The 16,651-nt window shown below is 38.8% G+C and overlaps 3 protein-coding genes across 3 annotated transcripts in view; 1 reads left to right on the top strand and 2 right to left on the bottom strand.

Moving 5' to 3' along the window:
• hephl1b (hephaestin-like 1b) overlaps positions 1-16,651 on the bottom strand; it is a 210,909-nt gene that overhangs the window by 128,577 nt on the left and 65,681 nt on the right. The gene's annotated exons all lie outside the window — the stretch shown is intronic.
• On the top strand, positions 4,071-11,308 carry slc46a3 (solute carrier family 46 member 3). Its single transcript, XM_082157376.1, has 7 exons — positions 4,071-4,248; positions 4,541-4,736; positions 6,015-6,674; positions 9,779-10,025; positions 10,116-10,199; positions 10,364-10,520; positions 10,770-11,308. The coding sequence occupies exons 2-7, from the start codon at positions 4,554-4,556 to the stop codon at positions 10,867-10,869; spliced, it is 1,431 nt and encodes a 476-aa protein (XP_082013502.1). The 5' UTR covers positions 4,071-4,248; positions 4,541-4,553; the 3' UTR covers positions 10,870-11,308.
• On the bottom strand, positions 11,088-15,975 carry stoml3b (stomatin (EPB72)-like 3b). Its single transcript, XM_082157380.1, has 7 exons — positions 15,731-15,975; positions 14,403-14,506; positions 13,919-13,991; positions 13,129-13,211; positions 11,928-12,131; positions 11,716-11,850; positions 11,088-11,573 (listed from the first exon to the last, which is right to left on the bottom strand). Exons 1-7 carry the CDS (start codon positions 15,783-15,785, stop codon positions 11,385-11,387), a joined length of 843 nt encoding a protein of 280 aa, XP_082013506.1. The 5' UTR covers positions 15,786-15,975; the 3' UTR covers positions 11,088-11,384.

Below are 16,651 nucleotides of genomic sequence, written 5' to 3' on the forward strand. Positions count from 1 at the left end.
CACCTGATCCCTGAAAGGAGTGGTGGAAACCTTGGGCACGTATCCAGGCCGGGGGGCTCAAGATCACGTGAGAGTTAGCCGGCCCGAATTATAGGCACGCTTCGTCAACCGAAAATGCCTGCAGGTCCCATACCCTCTTGATGGAGGCCAAAGCGACCAGGAGTGATGTCTTCATAGACAGGAACTTAAGCTCAACTGATCGCAATGGCTCAAAGGGAGCTCTCTGCAGGACTGATAAGACCACTGCGAGGTCCCAAGAGGGTATAAGAGGAGAGCGAGGATTTAGTCTCCTCACCCCCCTCAGGAATCTGACGACCAGGTCATGCTGTCCCACCGTTTTTGACTCCACAAGGTCGTGGTGCGCAGAGATCGCAGCCACATAAACCTTCAGGGTGGACTTCATTTCGGCTGGAGGGACGTTTTTGGACCTCCGTACACATGAAAGGGTTATTGCCACCCACCATGGTATAGCGGACTCCCCGGAAGCGGGGAGGAGACCGTGCGAACTGAAGAGAAGGCGAAGGATGCCGCCGGGCCTCGGAAAGTCAACGGGGACTGCCACGACCTGGTGACCTCCTGATGAGCCACCCCCTGGAACCAATCATCCAGCCTTGAGCGCTTGGGGGATGGCGGCGGGCACCACTCCAACCCGATGCTCTCAGCTGTCCAGGCAAGCATGGCTGTCAGCTCTGGATCCAACTCGGGCAATGCTGGCACTCCCGAAGGAGGCAACGCAGCCGAATCCTCATCCCCAGAGAAATTAAGCCCGCCTTGTGATGCTGTGAGCGACATAGCATCATCCGAGCATCCATAGCAACGAGACACTGGGTCCCCGAGAGGAACCAGACTCATCCGGAAGCTCCACGGCTTTCGATGTGCAGGGGTGTGTGGCCCGAGGAAGATTTGACGGGTTGTTCCACACCTTAACTCTCAGATCACCCTGGCCAGATAAATTTATCTCCGCTCTCGAGATAAATTGGGGTGTGGCAGAGGGGACTCTACCTCCACAGAGGTAATTGAGTCTTTGATCTCAACATCGCGATGGGCATGTTCCTGCAATAAGAACAGGACTCATCCACGAGCGCTGCCTGAGTGTGATTAAAGCCCAAACATACTATGCAGTGCTCATGACCGTCAGGCGGATGGACCATGCGCCCACATCCAGAAACACACGGGCGAGACTTCTTTAAAAAGACGTGCCCGTGCAGCTCTTTTATAAAAGAAACTCTATTAGCAGTGCCGAAGCGCCCAGGGGAGAAACGGGTGCGACAAGTCATTGCACAGACAGGCAGCAGGTTCGTGAATCTACTTAAATGTGCCGTCACACCAACACTGACTGAGAGAGAGGCTCGTTGCTTGATGAAGGCGAAGGACAAGCACATCAACACTTCGGCTCCGAATCAGAAACATAAAGCGAGATTGCACTCGCAGCTCCTTTTGTACCCACACGGTGTGGCGGAGTTCGCGATGCAAATTCCACAGACCCATCATACCATTGGCTTGTTTTCCAATAACTCGAAGGTGATAGGGCTCTCTAGCGAAACCCCCATTTCGTCATTCACTGACGTAACTGGTAGTGACTGAATGAAAGGGGTCTGCTGTTCCATTCATTTCAGATGACTTTGTCCCATGACATGCGATTAATCTGAATTTAAATGTGTAATAAGTCCACACATACACCAAAAATATTATGATCACACATCTTACGACAATAAAGAATAAAGAGTTTTTTTTTTTTACTCTTCTTTTAATCCAAAAACTAAGAGCGATTGGTTGCTTTTGAAAGCCAGACAAAATGTAAATTCGATTCATTTCCGACATTTCGAATTTCTTGATAACTTTTTTAAACTACTTTTTCAAACTCATCCTATTCCGTTTGTCTGAGTCTCACTAAATGTATTTATTGTAATACATACCCCCATTCCCTGCTCCTCCCCATCAAGGCAGACAACAGCAGGCTCTGGGCCACGGCAAACGGCAGCGACTCCTCCGCTCCCTCACGGACGGCAGCCGTCCCTCCAGCACGCAGGCGGCCGGCAGCGAGCTTGTCCGTCCCCCCGGCAACTCGAGCGGCCATGGCGACAGACTCTGCTCACCATGCTCGATGGCACCACAGATTCCCCACAGAGGCGAGGGCTCTTTGACAGCACGTTCCTCCTTCTTCCCGGGTTTCGGCACCAGTGTGACGAAGTTCGTTATTGTGGGAAGAAGGAGGCGGGAACCGGTGAACATTCAAGAAACTTTAATATAAAAAATAAAACAAATACAAAACGAAAGTAAAGTAAAGGACAGCAGCCCCTCACGGACGACTGCGGTCACATCAAATAAAACAAACATCAAATAAAATCCAGGCCTGGCCTCTCTCGATCTCCACTGTCTTCGCTCCTCCTTTATGCTTCCGCTCCTCCGTGAGAGATACGAGACCGGTGCATCACGCGGACGTCGCTCATCATTAATCACGCCACCTGCCTCACGCCACTCTCTCACGGCCCTCGGCCTCGTCCTGCTCGCCACATATGGTGTTCAGTTTTATTTCGATTTTAGAAAATTCAGCATGTGATTGCTCTCCTCACAAATCAACTGTTTCTTGTTTTTCACTGGCATGTCTCTTAAGTGTTGAGAACTAGTGCATCTTTGAGCCTATATTCAGTATGAGTAAAATATTTACTGTTCAAATCAGATAGGCCTAGCCTACTCTTTACTCAAGTGGTTTTGGGGTTGGCAACTTGTAATGGAGTCATTGGTACTTTTATTTAAGTATTTTATTTAGGTATTGCTACTTTTATTTTAGTATGGTGTATATTCTTTAGGCTACAACTCTGTAAAATTGGATTTGCAAAAGTTTAGAATTTAAGTTGGTATAATTTTTTATTCATTTAATGGTTGTGGAGATGTAGGCTGATATATTTTTGGGTGTGGCTCATATGTACTAATTGGCCTTTATTTTGTGAATTCAGGAAACAAATTTCTGGGCGTTGGTTTCAAGGTGAATACATTAACAGTGTGTGATATATAGCCTATAGTTTTTAAATATATAAATATACATTTATTATACATTTTCTTACAATTCTCATTTTCTTAGAAATTTTTTCAAATTTTTTCACATTTTCAGTTTTCTTAGCTACATTTTCTTGCAAATTGCAACCTTTCTTGCAAAGGTTGGTCTTTAATGCTTTAGATATAGTTTTAATAACATAAATTTAAGGCAATTGTTAGGGTTGTTTGTTTGTTATTGTTGCGTTTGTTTGTGTTTTCTTCATTTTTAATATGTTTGGTATATATTTTGTATTATATTAGTAACTTTTTATATAGAGCCGGGCCTGGGTGCAAGTGTTCTTGATTGGTAGGCTATCGGATAAATTCCGCACGCATGTTTATCATTGCTCAGTCAGCGCGCATCCTCACATTATATATTGGCGACTAGGCCTACACTATCAATTTTATTTTAGTTATTTTTATTTTATTTTACATAGAATGTAACGGTCTCTATTTGAGGCGTTTTCTGTCACCATTTGATATTTTCCCTCCAAAACGATGATACAATGTAGGCTACACTCTGTTTCGTGACTGTCTAGTTGACTTGAATAAGAGACACGCTATTTGTCGGTTGCTGAAAACGGTTATGAAACGTTCCATTATCCCGGGTTAAAATGTTTGATTAAAACGACGATAACCCGAGGTTAAGCGAAGTCTTAAAAGCACTAAAACGTGTGTGTGTGTAAACGTCTTTGCATTAATTCTGAAACTGCAAACAAACTTAAACTAACTTCACTTATTTTTCTGATGTTTTAGCTCACTAAAAAGCGTGCGTGCGATGTTTCATTAAAATAAATGGCACTTGTTTTTTTTATTTTGTTTTTTATTTGTTGTTTGCATCTAATGCAAAGACATTCTAACATTTTTAAACGTGACTGAAATGGCCAAATGCATCATATATGTAAGATATAATCTTATATAGGCCTACCATCTTTCTTATTGGTTTCCACTCCTCCCTTCTTTCTGCTACACAAACACACATACGTGTTCTGAGGGTGTGTGTTCCTTTGAGGATTTGTAGTCTTGACAAACAAACGTAAGGAGTGGAAGTCTTTGTCTTACAGGTTTTAAAGTCCCAAATGAATAATAAGATCAGTGAATAACATGATGGGATCTTTCTGTTCGCTGTGCACTCTGACTTTTCAAGTGGATTTGAAGGCAAAGACAAACATGCTTTAAATATGGAAATATTTCTCCCATTATAATTTACAGGTAAGAACCACCAGCTCTATCTATCTACTCTTAAAAAATAAAGGTTCCAAAAGGATGCTTTTGCAGCGATGCCATAGAATAACTATTTTTGGTTCCATTTTTAGTTTTCTATGGATGTTAAAGGTTCTTCTCCATTGATGTCAATAACAAAGCAGGCTGTCTGTCTGTTTATCACTTTAACCAAGAGACTTTTATTATTCACAATAGATGATTGAACTCATTTTTTGTCATTAGTTAAGTCACTGTTTTATGTCTTCTCAAACATCTCTCCTGTTCCTTTTCCCTGATATAGAGCAGGAAGTGGGATGGGTCGTGTGTCCCTGATCGAGCCGGCCATTGGCATGTATGCGTTTGCCATGTTTATGATCTACCCTCTGCTCCAGCAGTATGTGTACCGTAGGCTGTGGTTTGAGCTGAGCGGAACAATCTACCCTGCAGAGAGTCTGTCTCACTGTTCAAACAACCACAGCTATGTCACCATTCACCAGGTGTGCCGTCACAGCCGTCACAGAGACATGATTCTTTTCATGATTCAATTATGACCACTTCTGAATTCTATTTTTAATCTCTTAATCTTCTCTTCTTTATTCTTCTTTTAATGGTTTTTATCTATGTTAATGCATTTATCACATGTTCAGTGAAGATTTGAGTCTAATGGTAATGATATTTTGTAGTTAGTCTACCAGTCAAATAATCCATAACTTGTAAATGTATAAAAATGAATGAATATTCATATGCTTGATATGCCAAGCTACTTTATGGAAAAGTTATTGGAAAATTTATCTAAAATGCTTTGTGTTATGGCAATGACAGCTGTAAGGACAGCAATTATTTGTTTTTTATTTACTTGCATATTGATTTAATATCTGTTTAATTGAAATTATGGATATCATTTTTTACGTTTCTAGAAAAGATGCATTAATTGATCATATAGGGGAAATTAAAATATCTGGGTATAATGAAGCTAGAATAAAATGAAGGATAAATATTAGGTGAAAAACTTAAACTAAATGAAAATGAGAAATGTTGACTAACGGAAATAATCTTATGGAGAAATAATCTAAAGTATAGAAGCACAAATACTGAATTAAAACTGTATTAAATCCTAAATATTTATATTTAAAAAAATGAAATAAATAAAAAGACAAAAGCCATAACAAAATCACTAACACTGAATATAAAATAAAAACTTTAATAGTACATAAATAATACTTTAAAAAAACCTCTGGTCCAAGCCCAAAATTTTAACCTTCAATATTTAAAAACAAATCATGAAAAAATACTTGACAAAATACTAGTCACAATGAACAATTTAATGCTAATTTAATATATTTATTTTTTAAAAACTAGAAAAAATTAAATACTTAAATTCAGAGAAAGACAGATGAAAACCTTTGATACAAAATCAGGTTTGACATTCATTTTGTTTATTTAGTGCATTCAGACACTAAACTGGTTGCTGCGTCACCTGTAAAGTTTACATTGATGTTCATCTCAATAAAGGAGTTCTAGAGAACCGGTTATATTAGGTAAAGTTGAGCTCATGTTGTGTGTGTGTGAGAAAATTCCCTTTCAGTTCACAAGCCTTTGTTGTGGATCTGCTTGTCATTTGATACATTTGAAATACCATTATCCTATTTCTAGTTCACTTTCACTCCCTACTTCTCTTTCTAACTAACTAGTCAATCAGCTAAGCTTTACAGGCATATAGGCAGAATTTGTGGGTGATAAACATTTGAACCTCCAGTTTTTCTCTCCTCTCTCAGGCAGTGCAGAAGGAGACGTCTCTTTTCCTCCTCAAGAGTGAACTGTGCTTCCTCGTTCCCAGTCTCATATCCGCGCTGCTCCTGGTCTCGTACAGCGACTACTGCGGGCGTAAAGTTGCCATCGTTCCTCCACTGGTGGGCGACACTCTGTTTTCGCTGAGCTACGTTTTGGTCAGTAGATTCACCTTCAACCTCAATTACCTGCTAGCTGCCTCCTTCCTGACAGGCCTGATGGGCGGACCCACCACTCTGATCGGCGGATGTTTCGCCTATGTGGCCGATCTCTGCGGAGAAGATCCAGAAGGACAGAAGACTGTCCGAATGGCTAGACTGGACATGATTTTAGGGGTTTTGTCTGGCTTAGCTTCTCTATGTACTGGATTCTACATTGAAGCAGCTGGCTTCACTTGGCCCTTCCTTACCGCTGCGTTTATGCATCTGGTAAACCTCCTCTATGTGCTGGTGTTCTTGAAGGAGTCCCTGGTTCTTCCGAATCCCATTCTGTCTACGTCCAGCCGCTCAGCTTCAGAAGCCCCTCGGCTGCGACAGTCTCAGGCTCTTACTGCCCGTCTGCAGGGCGTCTACCTGCTCTTTGCGGCCTCCAAACGGAGAAGGAACGTTGTGCTGTTGCTCATGCTTGCTGCTTTTGCCTTTTTCAGGGTGATTATGATAATTCTGACCTTTTTCACAAGCTCCATCAGTTGGAGGTACATCATAAGAATGAAGTGTGTACGCTTTGTGCCTCTACACTGTAAAAAGATTATGATCAATAAGTTATGACAACATATGTTTTTACATTGCTTTAAAGGTCCCATTGCATGAAAATTTCACTTTATGAGGTTTTTTAACCTTAATATGAGTTTCCCTAGCCTGCCTATGGTCCCCCAGTGGCTAGACGTTTTGATGGGTGTAAGCCCTGGGTATTTTTGAGAAAATGAAAGCTCAGACGGGCGAATCTAGAATCTTCCACTTATGTCGTCACTTACCTCCCCTTTCTCTTCTTTGCCCGCAAAGATAATTTGGCCTGCCCATGAGAAAATGAGCTGTGCGAGTGCGATATTGGTTTTTCCTCGAGAGACATCATGGCTTGCAAACGAGCGAAGCATGGCAGTTGCTCAGTGTTTGGATGTACAAATGAACACAAAAGTATTTTTTTAGTTCTTTCATCGGAGCCTCTGAAGAACCAGTGGGTTATGTGAATTTCTGATGTGTAATTGTTTAAGTTCAGACAGATAATCTTTCTCTCAAAGTCGTTCAATACTGTTTATGCATCAGTAAATCAAGACAGTGACTAAACGATCAACTTCACGTCGTTTCTCTTAGTAGGATGAAAATAATCTTACTTAAAGGGATACTTCAGGATTTAGCATTAAGCTTTGTATTAGTAGAAAACCTGTAGTATTTTCGAATTACCGTGCTTCCCACCCTCATATCCCCCTGAGATGAGAGATTTGTGTATTTTTTGTCTGGAAAAAATCCTCCGATGACGCAAAATGACGATTTTTGCGTCATCGGAGGATTTTTTGGCCAGAGGCTAAAGACTACAGCCAGTAGGAGGGGCTGTCCCGCATGTGTTCAACCCGCCCATAGGAGGTGGGATCTCAATCACAGAATGTACACATAGTATCAGCCGTCTTTCTTTGGAAGCTAAGCTAGCAGGCTCTTGCTCTGTGGAGAAAGCTGAGTAGTAGGGGTTACCATCCTCTTTTTCCCGGACATGTCCGGCCGTCGAGATCGTCCAAAATGTCCGGGATTCGGCTTTTGCTTTCTGCAGTCGCCATTCATTGTTTACATGCACACCTTTTGTTTCAATCTAACTGAATTTATTCCGATTGGTGAATCTGAATGTAGTGTTTACATGAACGCTAAACAAGTGATCGGTTGATGTGCGTTTTAATATTGTTAAGAAAATTCCCGCTCCTCCGTGAGCGATACGAGACCGGTGCATCTCAGTAATCACACCACCGGCCTCGCGCCGTTCTCCCGCGGCCCTCAGCCTCGTCCTGCTCGCCACAGTAAACATAATGAATGGCGACTGTAGAACGCAAAAGCCGAATCCTGGACATTTTGGGCGATCTCGAAATCCCGGGCAAACTCGTCACGGAGTCTCACTAGTAGCCTAACCTTGTTGTTTTCAACTGTGCTCTCTAACCGGTAGGCGTGGCTTGGGAGTGGCCTCCTAGCGCAGCGAAGCAAGTGCATTCTGGGAGTTGTTGTCTTTCATCCACATAAGCCAAAAATACATTTTCTGGCTTTTCTCAGTCTAGAAAGCTCCAAATGCAAAAATAATTTCACATTTCTTCTACATAAATGACCTATTTTAAATACACATTCATCTTTCCAGAGGTGAAGTATCCCTTTAAACTGTGATTAATATATATACAGAAAGCGATCAAATAACAATCCCTTTCGCAATCGCCCCCAAGCTGTCAATCACACAGCACGAGCTTATCTGGACACTTGCCAAAACTCGTTATGAAATCAATGACGCTGTTACACTGCACAACGAAGCTCTTACTGTACTTACCTCATGTTTGCATTGGTGAAAGCATTAATGGGAGTACAGAAACTGCGTTGCAATGATAAGATCTTCATTCACGCGATCAACAGGCTGTCATCTGCTCAATGCTCATCACTGCAACCTTTTATGTGATGGGAATAGATCTAAATATTTTTTTTTAATTCTCACGATTCGTTAATCCCGATAGCTGTAATAGTAAAAACGTATAATAGCTGTAATAGTAAAAGTTTTCGAGAGAGTTCCACATGTAATGCTAGATATTTCATATGCAAGCATGTCAGCCAATCACAGCAGTGGGCGTTTACACTGAAGTCTCACAGCAGACACACCCCTTCAAACAGAGTGTTCAAATCAGAGGCTAAAATCAGGCTAGGAAATATGCCTTTTATTTCTAAATTATAACAACTTTTGATCTAAAAAACATACTAACATTATAAGGGCACCCCAGGAAACATTCTAAAATAATAAAATAATCCATGCAATGGGACCTTTAACTCAACAAAATAAGTCAAGCAATTTTCATCTTTTTATATAGATTATAAAAGATTCAATTAATTTTTAAGTCAGTTTAATGTAGTTTAAGTTGAACTGATTTATATAGGCAAGTTGATGGTACTTAAAAAAAAACAAAAAACGTTTTTTTTCCCTTTTTTTTTTTTACAGTGTAGTGGCAAAAAAACAGAACTGCAAAAATAATTATCAGGTTATATTGACAGGTTATACTATAAGCTGTCTGAAGTCATATGATACAATTGACCCGTTTCAGCTTCAGAGTAAAACTAAAAAAATAATAAAAGGGTAATTACACATTTATTTATATTTTTAAGAGAGAGACATTTATACTTTTATTCAGCAAAAATGCATTACATTAATCAAAAGTGGCAAAGAAATTTATAATCATACATTTTCAGCAATGATTATAACAAGAATCCTTTCTTGATCAGCAAATCAGCATATTAGAATGATTTCTGAAGGATCATGTGTCACTGAAGACTACAGTAATGATGCTGAAAATTCAGCTTTACCATCACAGGAATCATTTTCAAATATATTAAAACAGTTATTTTAAAATGTAGTAATATTTCATAATACAACTGTGTTACTGTATTTTTGATCAAATCTCTTGATGAGAAACTTCTTTCAGAAACATTTTTAAAATTCCAACCCATCCCAAACTTTTGAAAGGTAGTGTATTTGCAAAAATAAAAGTAATGTACTTTTTGTGTGTGTGTGTCCCTCACAGGTAGCTCTGCAGGGTGGCATGTCCATCTTCATCTTGTATGAACTGAACACTCCTCTGTGCTGGAGTGAGGTGTTTGTGGGTTATGGCTCAGCTATCTCCACTGCTATCTATCTGGTGAGTTTTGCCGGTGTGGCTCTACTGTCCCGCTGTGTGCCTGATGCCTACATCATCCTACTGGGTTTGATGTCTGTGGCAGCCGGCCTCATCATGGCAGCGTTTGCAAAGTCTACCTTGCTCATGTTCCTGGGTAAGACTGAGTTTGGACATTGATGGAGTTTCTAATGGATGGATGGACTATTTTCAGGTGAAACAATGGTGTATGTTTTATTCATTGCAGTGCGGCTGCCTTTGCTGCTGTCCATCATGCCGACTCCTGTCCTGCGATCCATGATGTCCAAAATAGTGTCTGGATCTGAGCAAGGTAAGAAACTTAATAGTGTACAACATAATAGAATAACTTTTTTCATCATTAAAAATCATGTTGCAAAAAAAAAGAAAAAAAGTAGGACATTCCCAATTCACATGAACTCTGAATTATTGATGGCTGTGTAAGGTTGTTTCTTGTGCCTGTGTGTTTGTGTACAGGTGCCATGTTTGCGTGTATAGCCTTTGTGGAGATGTTGAGTGTTGGCGTTTCATTTACAATGTTCAGCAGTATCTATGCAACAACACTGTCCTGGTTTTCCGGGTTTAGTTTCCTGCTGGCTGCAGGCCTCACTGTCATACCAGCCACCCTGATCTGGTGAGTGTCCCACCGCTATATCCTCCATTATCCTGTTTTTATTCAAGAAATAGTTCAGCCAAAAATGTAAACTCTGTTATATATCAAGCTTTCTGAGGCCATAGTGTAACAGAATCTAATGCAAGGCCTTAATTTTTAAGTGCATAGCAAATCATTTCCAATGTTGATATTATTATCCGTTTAATTCTATTTAAAATTGTCACAGATTATATTTTGAAATGTAACTTATACTGTAAATCTTCCCTTTAGTGTTATACTTTGTCTCCGTCTGGATGTGTATGAAGAATCCATGATACTGACACAGGAGAGCATGGAAAACCACACAGAAATCTTTGAAATTCCACCATGACATGGACACCGGGAAGTCTTTGACATGACAATAGTGTCCTCTAGTGGAACGTTAGGATATAATTACGTGAATGGAGAGGTTACAACTCTGGGACTAAGAACTCTGATCTGAATGTGCGAAGGACGTTATTGGTTTCTTCTTCTCCTAAATGAATGATTCTTTATGATGAGGAACAGCTTGAAGAATACCATTTGGAAAAAATGAGTAAAGAAATTCAGTTTTTACTGTAGATTATATTTAATTTCATGCATACTTCTATAACAATATAAAATTGACATTTGAAAGATGCATAACACTTTGATATACTTTCTGAAATATGACATTGTATTTTTTTAAATAAAGTCATTTGTAAACCTTAATTTGCGTCTATTTTCTGGTTATATACTGTATATGACATCACTCCTACAACATTAAATAAACTGAAATATGTGTAAAACATGAAACATAAGAAAATACTGTAAAACTTCTTAATAAATGACTGGCAAACATCTGTACACTTTGTGAATATTCAGCGATCATTTCTTTATGAAGTGGTTGATGATGTCGATGGGCAGAGGGAAGATGATGGTGGAGTTCTTCTCAGCTGCGATGGTGCTGAGAGTTTGGAGATATCTGAGCTGAAGTCCGGATGGAGACTCAGCGATCACCAGAGACGCCTCCTTCAGAGCCCTGGATGCATTCATCTCTCCCTCTGCTGAAATGACCTGCATTATCACAAAATAGAATTAAGGTGAGGGCATCACATACAGAGCCAATGCACACAGAAACCAAATGTGGCATGTCGCCATGTTTTTTACCATTAAAATACATTAGGGTACATTAGGAAGGTTTTGCTGTATTGCTCACTTTTGCTCTGGCCTCACGGGCTGCTTCGGCCTCGGCCGCCATAGCTCTCTGCAGCTGCTGTGGTAGTTTAACATCTTTAATCTCCACCCGCTCCACCTTGATACCCCACGAATCTGTGGCCTCATCTAGAGTCGCCTGTGGAAGGGAGAAGAATTGTTGGACAAACTGCAATTATAATTGTGGGCACCATTGTCTCTTTTTCTCAAGCACACCTGCATACTGTGGGAGATGCTTTCTCGGTCAGAAAGGACCTCAGCCAGGTTCTTGGTCCCCAGGACGTTCCTCAAGGTGGTCTGGGCCAGTAGGCGGGTGGAGTAATCCGCATTGGACACGTTTGCCACTGAGGCAACAGGGTCACTTACACGGAAGTACACAACGCCATCCACAGATATTGTCACTGAGTCTTTGGTCAATATCTAAATGCAAACAAACATGAAAATGTGGAAACTTAGTACGATAAATGTGACCCTGGCCTGGATCACAAAACCAGTCATAAGGGTCAATTTTTTAAAATTGAGATTTATGTATCATCTGAAATCTGAATAAACACACTTTCCATTGATGTATTGTTTGTTAGGATAGGACAATGTTTGGACGAGATACAACTATTTGAAAATCTTGAATCTGAGGGAGCAAAAAAATCTAAATATTGAGAAAATCGCCTTTAAAGTTGTCCATTTATGTTAGCGATTTTGCTGCATCCACTCACAAAAACATTTTTTTTGATATATTTATGGTAGGAAATTTACTAAATATCTTCATGGAACATGATCTTTACTTAATATCCTGATGATTTTTGGCATAAAATAAAAATCGATCATTTTGACCCATAAAATGTATTGTTAGCTGTCCAGGGTCACAAATGCTTACGTAAATACTAAGTGTGAGTCTTAAACTGATAAATGTAGGCTACATTTTGTATTAAACATTAGGCTGTCAAACAATTGATTGAGTCATGTAGTCTTTCAAACTATTGTTCAAAAACATTGATTCATTCAGGAATAAAACAAGGGACATCTTCATTAGTAAGTCAGTCATTCACTTAGGCTGTATTCAAAATTGCATACTTCTATTAAAATGTTTCCCATAGGGTATAGCACAAATAGTAAAAATATTATGCTAATATTCCGAATTCAGCCTTAAACTTTGCGTTCAAAAACACAGTTTCATGTGGCTTTCCTTATGAGTGAGTCATTGAATCATTCACGGAAACAATTCATTTGAAACACTGATTCATTCAGAAGCTAGAAGACATAGCAGTTACTGTATGTCCGCTTTTACTTCGATTGGAACTATTTTTGTTGGTGGAGCTAAAATAGACAAATTAATAGGCAATTTTGTTTGTTAAATGTAAGTTAGGCTACTCAATATTAACTTCTCGTTTATTGCGTAGCCTATCTATTTTTACTTTACCTCTTGGGGAGGGATGTCAAACGAAATGGTTCTCAGATCCACTTTGACAAAAGAGTCCGTGCAGGGGATAATAAAGAAGATTCCTAAACACAAGTGACATTTTTAAATTATATTTGTTATATGATCTGTGTTAGTGTTATACACATTGATTCATTATTTGTCCTAAACTGACTCCTTGTACAGGAGTTTGAGCTTGTCGTCATTAATTTTTAAGTTCTGTAAAAGTCCTCAGCTGGTGTAAACAATTGAAATATGTGCATATGTGACCCTGGATCACAAAACCAGTCTTAAGTAGCACGGGTATATTTGTGGCAATAGCCAACAAAACATTGTATGGGTAAAAATTATCGATTTTTCTTTTATGCCAAAAATCATCAGGATATTAAGTAAAGATCATGATCCATGAAGATATTTAGTAAATTTCCCACCTTAAATATATAAAAAATATATTTTTGTGAGTGGATGCAGCACAATCGCCTATAGAAATGGACAACTTTAAAGGCGATTTTCTCAATATTTCGATTTTTCTGCACCCTCAGTTTCCAGATTTTCAAATAGTTGTATCTTGGCCAAATGTTGTCATATCCTAACAAACCTAATATCAATGGAAAGATTATGTATTCAGCTTTCAGATGATGTATAAATCTCAATTTAAAAAAAAATACACATAAGACTGATTTTGTGGTCCAGGGTCACATATAAGAGGAACGTCCAAGGCAAATATTAAAAGCTGGTGTTACTCCAGCATTTGCTTAGCTGAGAGACTAAAGAAGGTAACATTCTTTTTTACCTGGTCCTTTGGCTTTTCGATCTGTTATCCGCCCCAGTCTAAATATGACAGCACGCTCATACTCTTTCACAATCTATAAAACAGTAACGAAACATAAAGTGGGTTATAAAACATTTGAACAACACGTTCAGGCATCTGCTTCCTGCTATAATACAAGACTTATATATCAGGAAAGTGTTTAGTTATCTTATTTTATAAGATTAATTATTAAAATTATAGTATAAATAAGTGAAATACCGATACGAGTTGAAATTTTGAAATGTGAAATTTTATTTAATACATTAATTTTATTATTTGAGAAGAAAAAGAAGTTGTATGATACAAGAGTCATGAAACCAGTACAAAACCAGCCGAGAATCAAGTGTCAATGACAGTGACACTAAACCTCAAACCTCCATGAACAACACTGGTTCCAGAGAGCCTAGTAATAGTAATAAATACTTTTCAAGATGATCTGTTTTCTCTGTTATATTGTGGTTCATACCTTAATGCTTATGAAAACGCTGATTGGAAATATTAAGATGCTGAAAAATGCAGAGATAATCACAAGGATCCACCCACAGCAACCCAAACCCCCATTATTTTCACCTGGAACAACAGAAAACTGTCATTATCACAAACAGCACATGACTAACATGAAGTTAAATAAGAAGTCAAATTCAAAGTGTATTACTACAAAACTTAAAATGAGCAATTTATTTAGATGGTTTTGTTTGCGGAGGTGCTAGCAACTTATCAATGACACTCAAACCATGAACCACATCTTATCATTTTACCCTTAACCCTGAGTAAAAGCACTTTACACCAATACATTCATTATCGGACCCTCACTGGATCAAAAGTAGCTCAGATAAATGTGTCACCTGGGAGACCCTCATCATCATAAATCGATACTTGGTGGCCCTATGAGTGGGTGAACATTGGCCCACACACCCTCTCATTACTTATCATATATGTAAATGTAAATGTGATGGATAAGGCTACACTAATTTTTCCACTCACTCTACACACCCAACAATTTGCTACCAAGGCCATGTTTTATGCGGTCTATCATACTAATTTAAGAGAAAAATGAACACGCGTGCGTACATTGTCACAATTGACTTAAGTTCACATGCAGTGTTAATGATAATGACTCACTGTACTGATTACTGTATAATACAGTCAAGAGTCATAGACTATTTTGTGTCGAAATGCTTAGAGCAATTTATTCACTTAAAAGAAGAAATCATGAAACTATGATACACTCTCAAATACACTTTCTCCACTCTTAATCTGATGTGATTATTCAAAAAATAATGGGCCAACTCCAAAACCTCAAAATGCTGAAAGGTTCTCTGACTGTCACCTTCTCTTTTTCACCTATATTGAGAATCATTTAAATAGTCCTGCGGTTACTACTCTGTTAGCTTCCCTAGATTGTTACACACTTTTTGTGTGTAATACCATTAACCTTTCTTGTCAGTTCCTGGTAATTATATCTAAACAATATCTGACTAGGAATACTAAAACTACAACTAAGTACAACAGTAGTCTACATTGTAATGTATATTTCTTTCTTTCTCTTCCCTCATGCAGGAACAGTTGTGAACCGGTGTGGAAAATTGACTGCTTTGCAATTGCAAATCATGCAAATTATATAAACCTAACAGATGATAGTTAAGGAACACTAACTCAGTTAACAGTAAACCACACTAAAGTGCTGTTGTAGTTTTAGTTAAGACGGTTGCTATATTACTGTATAATATTCTCAGCATGTTACATGTTAAAGTCTACAGTTCAAGGACAGAAAAAACAGAGAGATCATCTTACTGATTAGATTCTGCTTGCTCTGGGCACCTCGTTCCATCTCAGCCTCCATTTCCATGCGGTTGTGTTGCTACACAGTGTGTGTAGAAGACAGCACTGGCTTTGTGGGTGACAGAGATGTATTTGTACTGCTAAGCACTTCCCATGATGGGTGTGGCCTTGCTTGCAATGCAATTAGAAAATCATTTACAGACCCTAATGGTCTTATGGCACCACTCACTGTATGTTATCTAGCTGATGTTTTTAATGAAGGTTATTCTGATTTCTCTAAAGCACATCCGTTCGTTTTAGCCAGTGTGTTTCCCCCATAAACGTTTGAATGCACTTTCCAACTGTTTAAAAAAAAGAAAAGAAAATGTTTTACTTGTCTTGAAGCAAAACCAATAAACCATATCAGCAAATTATGAAACAGCCTGGTTGGTAAATCAGTGTAAGAATTTATTGCTGTTAAACTATGGGACTAAATTGTTTTTGAAATGCATATTTAATGCAGATCATTCTAAAGCGTTTATAAGTATATTTACTATATAAATATTACCATTGTATTACTTATATATAGGATTTCCATTCATTGTTTACACGGAGGAACTTAGTCATAAGGAGTATTGCATAAATCCAAGTGAAAAGGGAACGAAAGGTCGAGTGGAAACTAGTAATGAAAAGTCTCACATGATTTATGACGTGGAAAAGAGTAATGCGTGATTTCACGTCTGATGTGGCCAATAGTATGGGTTGGGCAAATCAATGTCAAAATAATCTGTAATATTTAATATCAGTTCTCTGAATAAGTTCACAAGCAAAGACCTCAATATTTACCTAGCCAAGTTTTCTCTAACATTCAAAAAGGAGAAATCAGTAATAGAATGCAAACTTCCTTACAACACATTATTGGTGATAAATTAATATCACTTTTCAGATTAAATA

Source organism: Leuciscus leuciscus (genome assembly GCF_965113295.1).
Source record: "Leuciscus leuciscus genome assembly, chromosome: 24".
Lineage (NCBI taxonomy): Eukaryota > Metazoa > Chordata > Actinopteri > Cypriniformes > Leuciscidae > Leuciscus > Leuciscus leuciscus.